Source organism: Zalophus californianus, chromosome 4, assembly GCF_009762305.2.
Source record: "Zalophus californianus isolate mZalCal1 chromosome 4, mZalCal1.pri.v2, whole genome shotgun sequence".
Classification (NCBI taxonomy): Eukaryota; Metazoa; Chordata; class Mammalia; order Carnivora; family Otariidae; genus Zalophus; species Zalophus californianus.
Genome location: NC_045598.1, coordinates 48,384,619 through 48,404,168, shown reverse-complemented (window position 1 = coordinate 48,404,168; position 19,550 = coordinate 48,384,619). Strand labels below are relative to the sequence as shown.

Here is a 19,550-nt window from a genome sequence, read left to right as displayed (position 1 = left end):
TGGTTCTATTTATTTATTTATTAAAGATTTTATTTATTTATTTGACAGCGAGAGAGGGAACACAAGCAGGAAGAGTGGGAGAGGGAGAAGCAGGCTTCCCATGGAGCAGGGAGCCCGATGCGGGGTTGATCCCAGGACCCTGGGATCACGACCTGAGCCGAAAACAGATCCTTAACGACTGAGCCACCCAGGTGCCCTGACTGGTTCTATTTAAAGTGAGCTGTAATGAATCAAATAAAGGGCTAGTATCCAAAATCTATAAAGAACTTACCAACTCAACACCCAAAGAACAAATAATCCAATCAAGAAATGGGCAGAAGACATGAACAGACATTTTTCCAAAGAAGACATCCAAATGGCCCACAGGCACATGAAAAAGTGCTCAACATCGCTCAGCATCAGGGAAATCCAAATCAAAACCTCAATGAGATACCACCTCACACCCGTCAGAATGGCTAAAATGAACAAGTCAGGGAACGACAGATGTTGGCGGGGATGTGGAGAAAGGGGAACCCTCCTACACTGTTGGTGGGAATGCAAGCTGGTGCAACCACTCTGGAAAACAGTATGGAGGTTCCTCAAACAGTTGAAATTAGAGCTACCGTTCGATCCAGCAATTGCACTACTGGGTATTTATCACAAAGATACAAATGTAGGGACCCGAAGGGGTACGTGCACCCCAATGTTTATAGCAGCAATGTCCACAATAGCCAAACTGTGGAAAGAGCCAAGATGTCCATCGACAGATGAATGGATAAAGAAGATGTGGTATATATACACAATGGAATATTATGCAGCCATCAAAAGGAATGAGATCTTGCCATTTGCAACAACGTGCATGGAACTGGAGGGTCTTATGCTTAGTGAAATAAGTCAATGAGAGAAAGACATGTATCATATGACCTCACTGATACGAGGAATTCTTAATCTCAGGAAACAAACTGAGTGTTACTGGAGTGGTTGGGGGTGGGAGGGATGGGGTGGCTGGGTGATAGACATTGGGGAGGGTATGTGCTACGGTGAGTGCTGTGAATTGTGCAAGACTGTTGAATCGCAGATCTGTACTTCTTAAACAAATAACGCAACATATTTTAAGAAAAAAGAAAAAGAAGAAGATAACAGGAGAGGAAGAATGAAGGGGAGTAAGTCAGAGGGGGAGACGAACCATGAGAGATGATGGACTCTGAAAAACAAACTGAGGGTTCTAGAGGGGAGGAGGGTAGGGGGATGGGTTAGCCTGGTGATTGGTATTAAAGAGGGCACATTCTGCATGGAGCACTGGGTGTTATGAACAAACAATGAATCATGGAACACTACATCAAAAACTAATGATGTAATATATGGTGATTAACATAACAATAAAAAAATTAAAAAAAAATAAAGTGAGCTGTAATGAAGTACCAACTTCAAAGATTTAGCTATGAGCATGTCAACCTCCAGTCACAAGTGGGTAATAGGGTTTCTATTTATTCTCCTGCCACAAACAACAGACAATAGGACAAAATTCAAGGAACAACGTTTTCCAAGCTTTAGCCACTGGACAATATGGAGGAGGAAAACAAAAAAAGATGAGCCCAGCTCTAGTCCAAGATTTCTCTCTGGAGGCAATTTTCATTCCATGAAATAAAGTGGTAGAAACTAAACAAAGCCTGATGTTCTCACTGAGTTGAGGAGATAGACATCAGAAGTTCAGGAAGGTCAAGGGAGTTAGAATTTGCAGGGCAAAGAGGTGAGCCCTACAGTTAGAAAATGTTTCAGAAATCTGCACAGTGGTTTGTCACTTTCAGCTGAATACCAATTTGCATGTGCATGGGTGAAACTCACTGAGATTAAACAAAAATAATTTCACCTTTTTTTCTCCCCCAGTCAAAAATAACTTCCGGAGCGCCTGCGTGGCTCAGTCCTTAAGCGCCTGCCTTCGGCTCAGGTCATATCCCAGGGTCCTGGGATCGAGCCCCACCTTGGGTTCCCTGCTCCGCGGGAAGCCTGCTTCTCCCTCTCCCACTCCCCCTGCTTGTGTTCCCTCTCTTGCTGTGTCTGTCTCTGTCAAATAAATAAACAAACAAACAAATAAATAAATAAATAAAATCTTTAAAAAAAAATAACTTCCAAGGAAAAAACAATCCAAGGAGCTTTAAGCTGAACAATTCCCAGAGCTTACACATGGCCAGAAATTGTTGAAATTCCCACCAGCCAGAGTGAAGAGACTATCTGCATCGACAAGCAGTCACTAAAGACCCTGAAAAGGTCACTCCTTAGTAATGGTCTAACCTAGCCCTAGAGGAAAAATAATTCCAGATCTATCTCCTAACCCCCAAAGCTTTGGAAGGATCAAACTGATTCACAAGTATCTTAACTGCCTGCAAGAACAAAGTCCAACACTCTTTAAAGGAAAACAAAAAATCCAGCACTCAACAATGAAATTCATACTGTCTAACATCCAATAAAAAACTACTACATATGTGAAGAAGCGGGAAAATGTGGATCATAATCAGGAGAAAATTCAGTCAATAGAAATGGGCCAAGAAATGAGAGATGAAAGAAGAAGACAATAATGTTAAAACTGTTAGCTTCAATTTGTTCACGGATTTAAATGAAAACAGGAATATAAGAACAGAAATGGAAGGGCGTCTGGGTGGCTCAGTTGGTTGGGCGACTGCCTTCGGCTCGGGTCATGATCCTGGAGTTCCAGGATCGAGTCCCGCATCAGGCTCCCTGCTCGGCGGGGAGTCTGCTTCTCCCTCTGACCCTCCCTCCTCTCATGTGCTCTCTCTCTCTCTCATTCTCTCTCTCAAATAAATAAATAAAATCTTTATTAAAAAAAGAACAGAAACGGAAGAGTTTCTTTTTTTTCTTAAAGAACAAAATAAAGAGATGGTCTCTAGATTAAAAAAAGGAAGACTCAACTGTTAGGTGTCTCCATGAAAGACCTAATATGAAGACAGATTAAAAGAATAAAAAAAGATATACTAAAGCAAAAAATAATCATAAAACTGGAGTGGTTACTTTAATGACTGCCGGGGATAACAAAAGGCCTTTCATAATGATAAATAGAATCATTCATCAAGAAGACGTTTAAAAACTGATGTATATAAACTTAATAACAGAATTCAAATTACATGATTTAAAAGTTAACCAGAACTGAGAGAAATCAACAAATCCACAATCACTGTTAGAGATTTAAGCACTCCTCTTCCATAACTGATAGAATAATCAGACAGAAAATCAATAAAGATATAAAAGATGCAATAGTACTATCAATACATTTGATATAATCCATCTGCAGAATACATGTTGTTTTCAGGTGTACATAGAACATTCACCAAGACAGACCATATGTTAGGTCATAAAATAAGTCTCAATAAATGTAAAAGAATTTCTCAATACAGAGTTATGTTCTCAAACAAAAATGGAATTAAATTAGAAATCAATAAATACAAGAAAGGTACCTTAAAAATCCTCAAATATTTACAATTTGAAATACCTATTTCTTTTTTAAAATTTTTTATTGTTATGTTAATCACCATACATTACATCATTAGTTTTTGATGCAGTGTTCCATGATTCATTGTTTGTGCATAACACCCAGTGCTCCATGCAGAACATGCCCTCTTTAATACCCGTGACCAGGCTAACCCATCCCCCCACGCCCCTCCCTTCTGTAACCCTCAGTTTGTTTTTCAGAGTCCATTGTCTTTCATGGTTTGTCTCCCCCTCCGATTTCCCCCCCTTCATTCTTCCCTTCCTGCTATCTTCTTCTTTTTTTTTTTTTTAACATATATTGTATTATTTGTTTCAGAGGTACAGATCTGTGATTTAACAGTCTTGCCTATTTCTAATCTACCTGTGGGTCAAAAGAAACCACATGGGAAATGAATGAATATTTTGAACTGAATGAAAATAGGAACACAGTATGTCAAAATGTGTGGGATGTGTAAGGCAATGTTTAATATTAGGAAAATAAAAGACCTAAAACTTATGATTTAATTTTCCACTTTAAGACACAAGAAAAAGAAGAGAATATGTTAAGTAGAGGAAAGGAAATAATAGAGAGGAAATCTATAAAATAGAAAACAAAAGCAAGTTCTTAAAAAGAAACCAATAAACTTGATAAATGTCAAGCCAAACTTATCAAGAAAAAAAGAAAAGACATAAAATGCCAACATCAGCAGAGAAAGAGGATACATCACTAAAGATCAGAGTCATCAACATATTTTTAGCAAAACAATTAAGAACAACTATATGCCAACAAATTGGATAACCTAAATGAAACCCAGTCAAGAACAATTGTATGCCAACAAATTGGGTAACCTAAATGATACACACAAATGCCCTACAAGACACAACAAAACTGACCTAAGAAGAAATGGAAAATCAGTCTGGTAGTTTCTTAGAAGGTTAAATATATACCTACACAATGGGATACAATCACATTCAGGAATTTACCCAAGAAAAATTAGATATATGTCACTGCAATTGTACCCAAAGTAGGTAAACACAGAAACAATTCCAATATCCATCAACAGGTGAATGGTAAGCAAATTATGGTGTATCAATGTAATGAAACACTACTCAGGGAAAAAAAAAAAGAAAGAATTAATACAGGCAACATGGATGAATCTCAAAAACATCACAGTGAATGAAAAATGCCAGACACAAAGAGTAACAGAGTATATAACGTCTGATTCCATTTATATGAAACTCTAAAAATCTACAGTGACAGAAAGCAGATCCATGGGGCCAAGCAAGGAGTGGGGATTAACTGGGAAGAGGCATGTAAGTGCATGTTTTGGGTTAATGGAAATGTTCCACATCTAATTATGATGGTAGTTACATAAGAACATACATAACAAACTGTACACAATAAAATGCACCCTTAATTCTAAAAAATGATTTAATTGAGTTTAGTGTTAATTTTAAAATCACTGTTTGGATTAAGTGCTTCTACTACTTATTCTGTATACCTTTATTCTCCAGTTGTCACCAATATCCTCTTTAATTCGGCTTAACCAAGATTCATTGAACCAAGCTACATCACTGAAACAAAAATACAAATGAAAAACATTAAGATGTTTTTGTTACACAGAAATCATCAAATTAAATCAATATATTTTATCAATATTTTATATCCTAAAGCCTGCCCTTAATAAGAGTAGTAAATATTTAAATGAACCCACTGAATTTTTAGTAATTCCTAAGGATTTCTTTTGTAATTTCTCATAATAAATTACTTAATTCATTAACATCTTCAATTTAATAAACATTTACTAAGTATCTCATACTAGATACTCTGGTAGCAGGAAGATGTAAAAGTCCCAATCCTAAAGGAGGAAAAAAAAAAAGAAGAAAACTAACATTTTAATGTGTCTACTCTGTATCAAGCACTGTGCTTGCTGTTTTTCCATAGTGCAACATTTCGGTATCATAGTAATTGGCAAAGGATTGATTATGATTATCCTCCATCTTACTCTTCAGGGAACTGAGGATGAGAGAAGATAAGTGATTTTCCCAAAGTGACACTAGTACATGGCAAAGCCCAAAATAAATCTATTTGATTGTAATTGAGTAGAATGAGTGTAACGAGAAGTCTACAAGGACAAACTTAGTTTTAAACTTGTAAAGTTAAGTCATATTAATATGGAAGGCCAAGACAAAGAATTGCTATATCTATTTTTTAGGTTTCAAAGAATAACATTTGACTATAGTGAACTGTGTTAATAGATCGTACATATTCTAAACAAATATTTGGATGCTTGCTCTGAGTAAGGAATTGAGCAAGATTAATATGAAGATGAATAATCTACTACATGACTCTTAGGGAAATAACTATTAAAGTGGGAAAGAAAAGAGCATAAAAACATACTCAAAGGAGAATGTGAGAAATGCTGTAATCGTTAAACAAACACTACAAACTAACAGAATAATAGTACTAGCGGAGGTCTTCAAAGTCTCATCTAAATTTTTACTTTACACATAAGCCAACAAAAGTGAGGTAAGAGGGGTGCCTGGGTGGCTCAGTCGGTGAAGCGTCTGCCTTAGGCTCAGGTCAGGATCCCAGGGTCCTGGGATCGAGCCCCACTTTGGGCTCCTTGCTCAGTGGGGAGTCTGCTTCTCCCTCTCGCTCTGCCTACTTGTGCTCTCTCCTCCTCTCTCTCTGCCAAATAAATAAAATCTTTAAAAAAAAAAAAAAAGTGAGGGCAGAAATCAAAGGGATTCTTTTCCAAGGCCTGAAGTTAAAAATGTAAAGCTGAAACTAGAACACAGTGCTTAGCTTTTCAGAAATCATTCTGCCTCAGATGCTCTAATATAGAAGATACCACTTCTGACTGGGGTAACCAAAAATGACTTAGCCATTTCTAATTCATCTATGTGGAATCTGTAGCCATTTTCTTCTGAGTGAATTAATGTTAATTTTATTCAACCTTTCCCAGATGCTAAGGCTACAATTACCAAAATAATTTGGCTAGATGTATAAATGGTATATTTCTAACCAAGTATTTACCTAAAAAGTCTGATCCATTTAGTAACGAGTCAAAACTGTATCAAAGCAAATTCACTTTCTTTTGACATCAGATTAAGTAAAATAGGTAAACCAGTTGTGATGGTTACTTTTATGTATCACCTTGGCTAGGTTATTTGTTTCTCAAACATGCTTGGATGTGGCTATGAAAGTATTTTTTAGATAAGATTATCATTCACATCAGTGGACTTTAAATAAAACACATTACCCTTGATAACGTGGGTGGACTTCATCCAATCAGCTGAAGAAAAAGAATAACCTCCCTCAAGAAAGAGTGAACTCTGCCAACAGATTGTCTGTGGACTCTAGTTACAACATCAGCTCTTCTCTAAATCTCTGGCCTGCAGGCCTGACCTGTGAATTTTGAACTTGCCGGCCTCCACAATCACGTGAGCCAATTCCTAAAAACAAACCTCTCTCCCCACGGTGTATGTGTACACATCCTATTGTATATGCCCACGTCTTATTGATTCTATTCCTCTGGAGAACAACTGACTACTAAACCAGTCTTCTAACTGACCCTAAAGATATCTTGATATATGATTCTTTAATTACCTCTAGAAAATGGATCTCAACATAACCTCTTCTAGCTTTGCTCCTTTTATCTTGTGTTCCTCCTTGTCTGTCTTTCTACTCCAAATCAACTCCAGCCCTGTGTCTTAGTCTGCTCAAACTTCTATAACAAAAGACCACAAACTGGGTGGCTTACACAACCGAAATTTATATCCCACAGTTCCGGAAGCTGGAAGTTCAAGATCAAGATGCTGGCAAAGTAGGTTTCACTCTCAGGTCTCTCCTCTAAGCTTGTAGGTGGCTGCCATCTCACTGTGTGATCACATGACCTCTTCTCGGTATGCTCGAGTGAGCTCTCTAATGTCTCTAAGGATCATAATCCTATCAGATCAGGGCCCCACTCTTATGACCTTATTTAACCTTAATTATTTTTCAGAGGCCCCATCTCCAATATAGCTACACTGGGGGTTAGGGCTTCAACATATACATTTGGAATGGATACAAACATTCAGTCTATAATACCCTGAGAAATCCTTTCTAACTTCTCCATAAAAATATATCTCCTGCTTTCTTTTCTTATAAACAATTCATCCTTCTTAAACAATTGTAATGGCAGCCAATCTTTCCCAATATTAAACTTGATATGCAACCTCCTAACTCTCTGGACATATCCTTCTTTTATTTTTTTGCACTGTCACATCTACATGTCTCAACTAGACTCTTGGCTCTAACAATTAACTCCTTTTCTCATATTTCCCATAACTTCAGTGAAACTCAAGGGACACCAAATTAGGGGACATAAGACTGAGAAAGGAAAATATGGATAAACTATTTTCTAAAAAGAGGTAAGAATCAGTATAAAATTATTTTTTAACTCCACCCATGGTGTTTGTCTTCAACAGTTTTACCAACTAAATACAGGCAGTAATTAACACCTACAGGTTACTATACACAACATAGTTGTTTTGCTTCAACAGACACCCTGACACTCTTCTTCTTGAATAATCAAAAGGCTTACCTGCTTAACACATCAGATTGTGATCTGTACTTTGAGCATGTGCATCTGGCCTTCTATGTATTAAGACCCCAAAGTAAAAATCTATCAGGAGAGGTTCAAGATACTAGATTTCAATGATTACAGTTGACTGCAAGCACTGGTGTTAGAGTCAGGCCAAAGCTATGCAAATCCGGGCTTTCAAGTAATTAACTCATTATTTGACTTTAACCTCTGCTTCATGTATAGATTGAGGAATATCTACCTCACAGAACAGTAAGAACCAAATGAAATAACATATGTGTAGGGTATATAACAATGTTTTATGGTTTAGTAAATATTCAGATGTTGGCTATAATGATTTATCATTCAAATGCTCGAATATCTGCTGAATGAATGAACAAATAAGTACATGGTACTTGAGGTCTCTGGGTTTCTATATTCTTGGTCTCACTCTTTTTCCTTTAGCAAAAATGTCTAGTCAAAGGCAAAAGAAACAAGCAGAGAAGTTACCTGTTGTTTAAAATGGCCAAATTAAGCCCTTCTTTTAGGGGAAGTCACATGTAAATTATATTTACAGTTGTAGTGGGTTGAACTGTGTCTCCAAAAAGATATGTTCATCTCCTAACCCTTGATACCTGTGAATGTGACCTTATTTGGGAATAGGGTCACTGCAGATGTAATCAAATTAAGATGAGGTCAAACTAAATTAGGGTAGGCCCTAATCCAATATGACTGGTGTCCTTCTAAGAAGAGGAGAGGACATACAGACAGAGAGGGAAGACAGCCACATGGAGAAGAGACAGAGATTGGAGCTTTGCTGGGGCGGGGGCACCAGAAGCTGGAAGAAGGAATGATCCTCTCCTATAGGCTTTGGAGAGAAGATGGCCCAGCCAATACATTGATTTAGGACTTCTAGCCTCCAGAATTATGACAACAAATTTTTGTTGTTTTAAGCCATCCACTCTGTGGTACTTTGTTATGGAAACCCTAGGAAACCAATGCAGTTGTAGTTATAATTTTTCCCCGTTTTTTAAATATCTACATATATTTTAAAAATACATATATATATAGTATGTATTCAGACCAGAGATAATAATTAGGAACTTGCAGAACCCTAACAATAAGTCCGTGACTCCCCATGTCTAAGTTATACGCTTTGGGCACTGATTTTCTTTTTTTTGAAGATTGATTTATTTATTTTTTAGAGAGAGTAAGTGAGCACAGGGCTGTGAGGAGGGGAGTAGGGGCAGAGAGGGAGAGAGAATCTTAAACAGATCCCATGCTGAGTGCGGAGCCTAATGTGGGGCTGGATCTCACAACCCTGAGATCAGGACCCGAACTGAAACCAAGAGTTAGACACTTAACCAAGTGCACCACCCAGGTGCCCTGGGCATTGATTTTTACGATCTTATTCTTTAACATATTTGCCCCAGGTAAATAATAAAAGACTTATTCATTTAATTTTACTACTTCCTTAGAAAGCAAAATTTCCCTTTTCATCTTCAGTAACAACTCTGATGTGATTTGATATGAGTCACAATAGCAATCAATGCAGTACATAATAGACTGTAACGTATACAAAGTGCTTTGAAGTGTTCAAAGAATTATGGTAAAATGTGCTCTTTTAGCAGGAATATGATATACTGATCCAACTAGGAAAAAAATGTATGCTTCTAAGTTTCACTGACAAATCCAGACCTCTGGAAAGCTACAAAACAAGAAAGGGATTCAAAAAGAAAAATTAATTTTAAATAATCCTTAGATGATAAGGAGGCTTAGATAGCTAAGTACATGCAAAAACAGGCAAAGCAAAAAAGAGGTTTCGATCCAATTTTAGTCAGTCTTATGTTTTATGAAGAAAGAGAGCTTTCTGATTGGTTAGCTATTATATTATTCTTGCAGAAAAGTATTAGAAGACAGTAAGAGACAAAAAAGAAAACAAAAAAGAAGAGGAAAATCAGAGAGACAGAGGATCAGCAGTGACAGCAGAATCCAACAGATTATGGAAAATAAGTTGGTGATAAAGGGTAGAGTTGAGCTAAATTTGAATTGGCCCTACTCTAAACATCAGGTACAGTGCTAAAGTACAGGGAGTTAATTTTGTATCCTTGTATCACATCATGGTAAAAACAGGTATCATCCATTGTGTTATAGTATAAAAGCTACCAGAGCTACCACAACACATATAAATAAGAGCCTTGGATGGCACTGTTGAATTAATGAACGCATACCAGCCTTACAATCCATACCAACTACAATGTAGCTGCATCCACACCAATACCCACAACATATGGCAATGAGAAAAGGCAAGGCATACATTCTAACGACAAAAAACAATGAGGACTTTTCCCAAATCAATATCGAGAATGCTTGCTTCTGACCAATGAAATCACTTTGAAACTAAACAGGGTATAAATAAAAAAATGTTTAAGAACCATTTTAAGAAAACAGGAGAGGGAAGGCGTATTTTAGAAGACTACCAAAAAAAATGTTAACATGTTAAGTTTGTCTCTTAACGTGTTAATCTTGAGTTAACCATAAAATCTGTCTATTCAAATTACATCATGTTGAAGATGACAAGTAACCAGAATTTTGACATTTTAAGTTGTCTGAGGGTGAGAAGGAATTTTGGCAAATCCATCTACAGGGTTTTCAACGTCAATCACAACAAACCTTGACAAAATGATGGCAATAGTTAAATAAACAATCTCTGGCTATAAAATAAGTGGCAGAGGTAGGATTCTGGTCTCATTGAAGAATTATTATCATAAAAGTAAGCAAATACAAAATCAATATGACTATCAACTAATAAATTGGCTCCATTTGTTCCTACTAAGGGTAGAGCTCATATTGTAGATGTTATAATCATAATCCTTACACAATGTTTGGCAAAAATTGGGAAATAATGGATTTAGGAGCTTTTGATACTATATAATTATACCTAATGGGTCTAACCCAAACAGAATTATTAGTTAAGATTTCCCAATATTTGTGACTTCAAATTTCTTTTATACTTCATTTCATTATTAGTGGAGTTATAGAAGTTCTACGTGTAATTCAAATGTAGATTTTAAAATTTAATATTTTTCCAAATCCAGTATTTATATTTCAGTTATCTCTAAAGTAATAATCTCCATGCATTGATACCTTCCAATGACAGTAATATAACTGGGGGAAAAAACGTTATAAACAATTATACCGTTCATTTAAACTGTTTCTTTTCCAGTTACTCTAACTTGTGAATGTGACCAGAACAAACTTAAAATTAAAATCTCTTAAATAGATAAGAATCCTGTTTGCTCATTTAGTTAAGATCTATCTCTGTGAATAAGCGAGGAATAATCAAGTGGTAAACTTTTTTGTTCCCCAGATGCAATAGTGCCTTGGTACCATATGGCTGTCAGGACGTCACAGGATACAGTTTCAGTGACTTTTAGAATATGAGTCTAAGCTTTCTTCCTTGGTAAGGGTTTACAATTCTTTCAAAATCAGTCTAGACCACTACTTACATTTGATGAAGAACTTGTGCCATGGCAACTCCGCTAGTCAGCTGTGCGACATCCTGACAAGGTGCATCAGTATTGAATGTCTGCAGCTAAAATGACATAGAGCAGATGACTTTACTGCCTCTTTATACTTACAGGGTAGTGTTACCAACCCCCCCAAACACACACACACACACACACACACACACACACACACACACACACACGAACGAACATCACCAAGCTAAAAATTGTCCTGTTTTGTTTAAATTCAGACCGTGCCAAACCAACAAAACTATATTAATAAGTTTCTATGGCTATGTAATATTTTTATAAAAGTAAACACTTAATACATAAAATCATGAATAATCATACCTAAAATAGTTAAATACACTGACGTAATGTATGAAGTACTTCAGAATTTCTGAAAGCCGCATGTAATGCTCTTAAGATAGACAGCACTGTGTTCATTTTTAGAATAACATCAGAAAAAGCTTTAGGAAAACCTATTATTTCAAATTAAAACTTCATTCACATCATGTGGTAGGACAACAAAGGCTAGAAATGTCAAGTCTAAAGCTACTTAATTGACCAGTGAGCTCTGAAATAAGGCAGGGTCTTAGCCTGCCATCTAACAATTAGTCTCAGGGCATGAATGGTCCAGGGCCCACCCATCACATCAAGTTGTTTCTATCTACTTTGGCTTTAGATATTACTCTTTTCAAATCTGTATTTGTTAAACATTCATGTACCTATTAAAAAGAGAAGTGGGGTTGCCTGGGTGGCACAGTCGGTTAGGTGTGCGACTCCTGTTTTGGTTCAGGTCGTGATCTCTGGGCTGTGAGACCAAGCCCTGTATCGGGCTCCGCGCTCAGTGCAGCATCTGCTTAACTCTCTCTCTCTCTCCTTCTGCCCCCCCAATAAATAAATAAATCTTAAAAAGAGAGAGAGAGAGAAGTGGAACTGTGGCATCTTTTTCTAATAAGCAAATACAAGACAGAAGAATTTTTGAAAAGCAAATTACAACAGAGCTACAATGGTTCATATACTTCCTAGAAATCTCACCTGAATCCATAATGATCTTAAATTAAATACACTATGATTCTCTTTTCCTATACATAATCATCCCCTTTACTATTCAATTATTATTCTTTAGTTTACCACTTAACTATCTTAATCTGATACAATTCTCTCCCCATGATTCACTTTTAGTGATTGTTCATTTTGAGATTCTACAAATCTATCTCCATTATCCTAATACAACATAGAAGGATGACACAGACAAATAAATCTAGACATAGTTACTTTCAAAGTATACACACAAAGATACTTTACTGAGCTCCTTACTCTATGTGGGCATTGTACTATACGATGGGGTTACAAAGGAAAATCACCAGTTTTGTACCCTCAAGCAGTCTGAGTCAAGAGTTAAGGAGAGGAGAAAAAGACATAAATTATTTCTAGAAAATGCCATTCCCAGTCTTATGACTACATTATGCACAAACTGTTCTGAAATAGATGGGAGTTAACTAATTTAATTAGGGCTTGTATTTAGGAAAGACTTCTTCGAGATGATTCCTGAACAGAAGGTCTTGAGTAAAGAAAGGGCCAAGAAAAGGAAGCTTCAGGAAATAGAAACATTATAAGAGCACAAATACATGAAAAGAAATGGTATTTTTACGCAGCATACAGTTCAGTATTACTGGATTTCCAGTGCAAAGAGGAAAGAGAAGTGGTGACAACCAAGGGGGGTGGGGTAAGAAAACAGACATGGGTCAGGACTCTGGAGGCCATGACAAGCCTGGACTTACCCTTGATGGTATCATCCTTATAATAGGAAACAGTAGAACCGTTTCTACCTCAAAAGATGGTTGTGAGAATTAAATGAATCAGGAAACATAGCAAATTTAGATCAGCACCTGGCACATGATACAAGCTCAACAGCTGTTAGCAATTAACTATGATTCAGGGTTTCTCAAAGTTTGGGGTGGAAGAACAATAAGTATCAGAATCTCTAGACATATTAAACCAGAAAATCCCTAAGAGATTGTTATGCACATCAGTTTTTTAGAACCATCGTTTTGGGTGATGATGAATCACTGAAGAGTAGTAGTAAGGAAGAGAGTGACACCTTTAGCATATTTTGAATAGCAGCAATAGTGACAGAGAAAGGAACAGAGTAATTTTACACCTGAGTCGGTTAGAAGGTTCCTGCAATGGTCTTGTTGATAAAATGGATGGCTTAGAGCTAATTAAGGTAATGCTAACTAAGAAGACAAAAGGAATTGATGGAATTTAAAATATAAAATAATAAGGATTTTGCAATTAAGTGGATGTACAGGGAAGAAAAACCCCAGGGCATCTTTAAAAAGAAGACAATCATGGGGTGCCTGGGTGGCTCAGTCGTTAAGCATCTGCTTTCGGCTCAGGTCATGATCCCAGGGTCCTGGGATCGAGCCCCGCATCAGACTCCCTGCTCGGCGGGAAGCCTGCTTCTCCCTCTCCCACTCCCCCTGCTTGTGTTCCCTCTCTCGCTGTCTCTCTCTGTCAAATAAATAAATAAAATCTTTAAAAAATAAAAAATAAATAAAAAGAAGACAATCATATACTTTCAGGTAAAATGTGGCTCTCACTTTTCAACCCTTCCTACTGACACTTTGCTTCATTAACTTTTTACAAAATGGATGTGGTTAGTTATCTAAAAAGGATGATTTCGGAAGCACAGAATACCAAGGAAAATAGTACAGAAATACGTAAAAGTAGTAGTAGTTGCCTTGTTGCCCACCACGTCCAGATTAAGATCATTTTTTCCTTTCTACAGACATGGAAATTGGAGTCTCCTGAAAGTTCAACTAGTTGCAAAATAAATTAGATAACATAGAATATAAATTCATTTGGCCAAATAGAAAGGCTTTATAACCAAGAAGAGTGAATAAATTAAAAAAGCTTGGTATGGGTAAGGAGGCCAAAACAGAGGGATGAAGGAAAAGTGTCTCCTCTCATAGTATTCTTCAGAGAGGTGAAGAAGCTAAAGTCTTTTAGTGAGTGGCCCAAAAGGGACAGACAGGGCTTCTATCAGTAACCACAGTGTTCTGGCAAATAACCATCTTAGTTTCTTCTTTATCTTTAAATAAAGCAAATAATCAGAACTGTGGAAATGTTGTTCCTGAATTGCTTCAATGTAAATGTCACCAAAATCAGGGAAAAAACAAGGATTTTCACTACTGACAACCAATGAAAACTCAACTTTGGGTCAGCTCTATTCTCATACTCTCTTCCTCCAAATGCTCATTTCAGAAAGAAGATTATTGTTTTGAGTTTCATGGTTTTCATAAAAATGATTCAGCCTTTAATATTTTTTGTTAATTTGGGCATATATTTGGCATGAGTTTTTCCTTCACCTGCTTTTCAAAGTCAAAAAACACAAGAACTAAGAAAGCCATTAAAATAAATATGGTTCAACTCTCATTTTATTGGTGAAATCAAAGTCCAAAAATTTTAAATTTCCAAATGTCACAGAACTGAGAGGCAGAATTAAAGTTATCTTCATATGAATACTTAAAACTCTTAAATACTCCCTCTACCTTGTAAATGGTGCCCAAATTTATCCTCCAGCCCTGAGTTTTTTTTTGCTGAGTAGCAGTATAACATTTCTAAGAATTATTTTAAGATGAGTTCCATATTATAAAATATAACTTAATAACTGCCAAAAAAGGCATCTCTTTACTAGCCAGCTTTTCTTTATGACTTCTCAAATTCTGTTAGTGTTGCTTCTACTGTCCCAGAACAGTCTAGTGCTGAAAGAACATAGTCTACTACCAACTGGTTCTCACCTCCATGATTTAACGCCATCATAACTTTTTAATCTTACATCTCCTACTACTTCCCCTCAACATGTAACATTACTCAATACGGTAGGAAGCACATTAAGAGATGAGAGATATCATGACAAGATGTGTATTCCACTACTTCTTTTTGATCTACTGCCAAAGGAGACCACTTACATTACCACCAGGGGTTCTTCCCTGTGTTTAGAAATTCATTTCCCTTGATTTCTACTTGTTGAAATCCATCAATCCTCTATAATAGTTAGAAGTTCATCCCTGGTATCTACAAGAACCTACTAAAGGGTGAAATACTGATCTCTGAGGTCAGGACTAAGACAAGGATATTGACTATCACCACTCTGATTCAATGTTGTACTGGAGATTCCAGCCAGTTTCTTGTTCCTGGGGACAGAGCAGAAAACTGGTCATACAAGGGCTCTGACCCCAAGGAGCAAATAGGATGACTTCAGAAAGTGTTACATGTTATAGACACAAAGGAAGTGGGTAGGTTACAGGTTACAAAGGATAGGAGTGGGAGGGGGGGAGCAGGTAGGTCATTCACTGTTACTGATTCTGAAAGATGACAACAGATCCAAGAACTGAACGGTGAAAAGAAGCCAGCTACTAGAAGAACTAGAAAGAGACTATTCTAGGCAGAGAAGAGAAAAGTTAAGAAAGACCTGATGTATTAAAAACAGCTTAACTTCCTCAAGAAATAGAAAGTCAGTGCAGCATAGTAGGCGTGGGGAGTGTGGCATCAGGAGAGTTTGGGGAAACTTGGGGAAGTGTAGTGACATCAACAATGCAGTGGCTGGCAAAGGCAAAAAAAGTGATACCAACGTTCACTGGGAATCATCTGGAGAGGTAAAGAGAAGCCAACAGACAGGTACCCTAGAAACCAAGGCAGAAAATCATTTCACAAAGGAAACATCAAGAAAGATAAGGATAATATATAATAGTTTGCCAAATCCAGGAGGTGAAGGCCTTAGAGAAAAGAAACTCAAGTGCAGTGGGTTGAGGAGGGAATGAAAGTTCAAGAAGTATAAAGGATGAGTATTAAAAAACTCAAATAATTTGCACAGGGAAGGGGAAATACTGTGTGGTTCTAATAGGGAGTGATGTCTCTTCGTTCTTTCTCTTTAAGATAGGGAAGATTTGAATAAGTTTTGAATAATATGTTGAGAGGAAGGAGCCAAAGTAGAGAAAGAAGTTGTAAATACAGAAAGAGGATAAATGATAGAGCAAAGTTTTAGAAGAGGTAGAACGGATGGGATCTAGAGCTAGAGCCAAAGATAAGGAGGAGGTCATTCTCCTGAGGGGAGAAAAGTTGGGGGCTCAAACAGGGACTGATAAAAGTTTGCAAAGAGAAACATGAGGGGAACTGTGTGGTTGTTCTTAGTCTTTATATGGCTGGGCATTTACCTGTTATGGGAACAGGTAGACTTGGCTGTAGCAGCATTTGTAAAGGCAACAATCTGCACAATAATTCCACTTTCTCTGCAGTGTTTCAGCAGCCTTAGAACTAGAGAGGCAAATAACCTATTACTCTCTGTCATCTATACCATTTTTGCAGTTTTTAAGGAATATTGCCTCTCATTGTAAAAATGCACAGCTGTGTCTACCACTCCAGCAAAAAAATGGAAAGTTCTTTGATTATTCTCAGTATCTTTCTCAGTGCCTTGAACAAAGTAGGAACTCAATAAAGACTGGTTCAAAGAATGGATATAGTCACATAACAGTTTAAAATACTGCAATACAATTCAAGAAAATCCTATACTTCACCACCACCTCATATAAGTCAATGACATCATAAAGACTAAGTTTACTACTTAAGTCAGATGTTTGGAGCAATAAAGTAACAGATTAGGATACACCCTTTAATTAGCCACTTGTTTTAACAAAACACATCATTAAAAGTAATGTTGCCTTATTTCATGACAGTCTTAAAATACAGCATCTAAATCCCAATACTTATTTTAAATGAAAATACAGATGAACAGTTAGCTAATTGCTTTTAACTCAGAAACCCTATATACTTGGATTCCACTTACAACAAAAGCTATTTACCTCTACGCTGTAAATGCTGCTTTAAATTATGGTTATTTCCAGTAGACTTCATACGTGGCCAGAAACCTTCTCTGATTTCTCTCATTCTTTTGAATTACTCGAATTAGGAGATTGCTAGGGAATCTCACCAACCAATTATCACCTCCTGATCCAGTCTGTATACATTCCATTATGCACACACCCCTCTACACACAACTAAACAACTAGCTTGGGGATGGGCACCTTGTGGATAGACGATTAAGCATCAAACTTGCCCAATAAGGGTTAGAAACTACACCTGAATGCCAGCTCTCTGATGGCTGAGCATCTCCAAAAGGTGAGACATCATTTTACTGAGGAGACTACTGGGGACAGATTCTGCCTGTCCAAACCTAACACAAATTAATTAGAAATACTTAACACGCACAGGGGCACCTGGGTGGCTCAGTGGGTTAAGCGTCAGGTCTTCATCTCAGGTTCCTGAGTTCAGGCCCTACTGGGCGCAGAGCCTACTTTAAAAACAAAAACAAAAACCTAAACACGCACAAAGTGCAAACGAAAATGCCAAGTCTTTTTCTTTAAAGAATATGCTGTCCACTGGAGGGCGGGGGGGGGGCAGCAAGAAAAGGGGAACACAAGCTCCCCACCCCCCAACATGTCTTTTTCTGCACACAGGAAATACGTGGAAATATCCCTTCTAAATGACTTCTACAAAATCGGGTGTCCTGGGATCCTGGAGGAGCTTTCATGATCCAGGACCCAAAACCACGTCTTGGCCACCTGTGTCCAAGCAGAGCAAAGTGGTTTGGGTGGGAGAGGAGTTTCGGAGGGGGCCTTCGCTCCCAAGTGGCACAAAGATCCGTATAAGAAGGCTGTTCAGCAGACAGAAGGCGAGAGAGTCGGTGGCCCAGAGGGAGAAAATAGGGCAGCAAGGAGTAAAGGGGATGGACACTTGGCTCCAGCCACAGCTGTCAGAAGCACGATCAGAGGGGAGTAAGAGGAGTCTCCTCCGTCCCTACCTCCAGAGCTCCCTTTACCCTTCCCTCCTCTCCAGACACAAACATACAAACACTCAAACACACACACACCTGCCTCGCAACCCGCAGGTGGCACTCTCGCGGTCAAGGGCGACAGGAGACGCGGAGGGCAAGGCACCCAGTCCGCGGCGCAGGTGGCCCGGCTTACTCCTCAGGCTCACCTGCGGAGAACCGGGGGCCCCGGGCACCTCGCCTCCGCCCCTCGGCCCCCCTCGCCCTCTCGTACTCACCCAGATGATAAGGCTGTCGCACAGCGGCAGCTCGGACTGCGGAAGCGGCTGCGTCTCTTCCATGACCGGGGCCGCCGTCGACTATGCCGCTGACACCGACACCTCCCTCCTCCCCGCGCTCCGCCAGGAGCCGGCGTCGACGACCTGCTCGCCGGCCGGGAAAGCTCGGTAGCCAGGCCCAGCCTGCGCGGCTCACGCGCGAAGCCTCGCGCTGCCGACGTCGCCGGCGTAACCCCCTCCTCGCCACCGCCCCCGTCCCCGCTCCGCCCCCCTCCGCTGTTCGCCCCCTCCTGGGTCTGGCCCGACTGCGCGGCTCAGCACCTGAGCCCCGCCCCCTCCCGCCCCTCCCCGTCCCCTCCCTCTCCTCCCCCCCCACCTCCCGCCCACTCCCGCACACCTCTCCCCGCCGCACTGAGTGACCAGAGCGCGCACCAGTCACAAAGGAAAGTAGGTGCCCGAGAGGGGCGTGCGGGGCGGCAGGGGGCGGGAAGAGCGGGGATAGGTTGCGCAGGAGGGATTGCTGATTGGACGCACCCTCTTGGCTCCGACCAATCAATGTGAGACAAGACAGCCTCCGGGAGGGAGCGCGAGAGGGTGGGAAGGGGTTTGTGACCTGGCAGGTGCGGTGAGGACGGGGGCGGGGAGCGCGCGTGCGCGGCGGGGCGTCGTAGAGGCTGAACTTCGCGCAAGCCCCAAGGGCAGAAGAGGCAGCCGGGCTCCAAGCGTAAGTAGGGCGGGCTCAGACATCTTCGCGCCTTCTTTCTCGAGGTAGGGCAGCTCCTGGCTACACCTGTGGAGACCCACGCTCTGCTGCCATTATGTCTTCAGAAATAGATCCTACCCAACAATAAAAAACACTCGCGATAGGGAGAGCTGATTTTCTCCTGGGCGCTCA

The 19,550-nt window shown here is 39.3% G+C and overlaps 1 protein-coding gene across 3 annotated transcripts in view; it reads right to left on the bottom strand.

Moving 5' to 3' along the window:
* Positions 1-19,300, bottom strand: part of HOOK1 (hook microtubule tethering protein 1) — a 59,687-nt gene extending 40,387 nt beyond the window's left edge. The window contains exons 1-4 of one of the 3 annotated variants that reach the window (XM_027613439.2): positions 19,190-19,300; positions 18,656-18,799; positions 11,540-11,625; positions 4,965-5,037 (exon numbers count right to left, since the gene is read on the bottom strand). In XM_027613439.2, the coding sequence (XP_027469240.2) occupies positions 4,965-5,037; positions 11,540-11,625; positions 18,656-18,718 (222 nt within the window). In that variant the 5' untranslated portion in view covers positions 18,719-18,799; positions 19,190-19,300. Of the gene's footprint in view, positions 1-4,964; positions 5,038-11,539; positions 11,626-18,655; positions 18,800-19,052; positions 19,128-19,189 lie in introns of those variants that run through there. The other 2 variants (XM_027613430.2, XM_027613446.2) reach the window with 2 other exon arrangements.
* Positions 19,301-19,550: the final 250 nt, after the last annotated feature.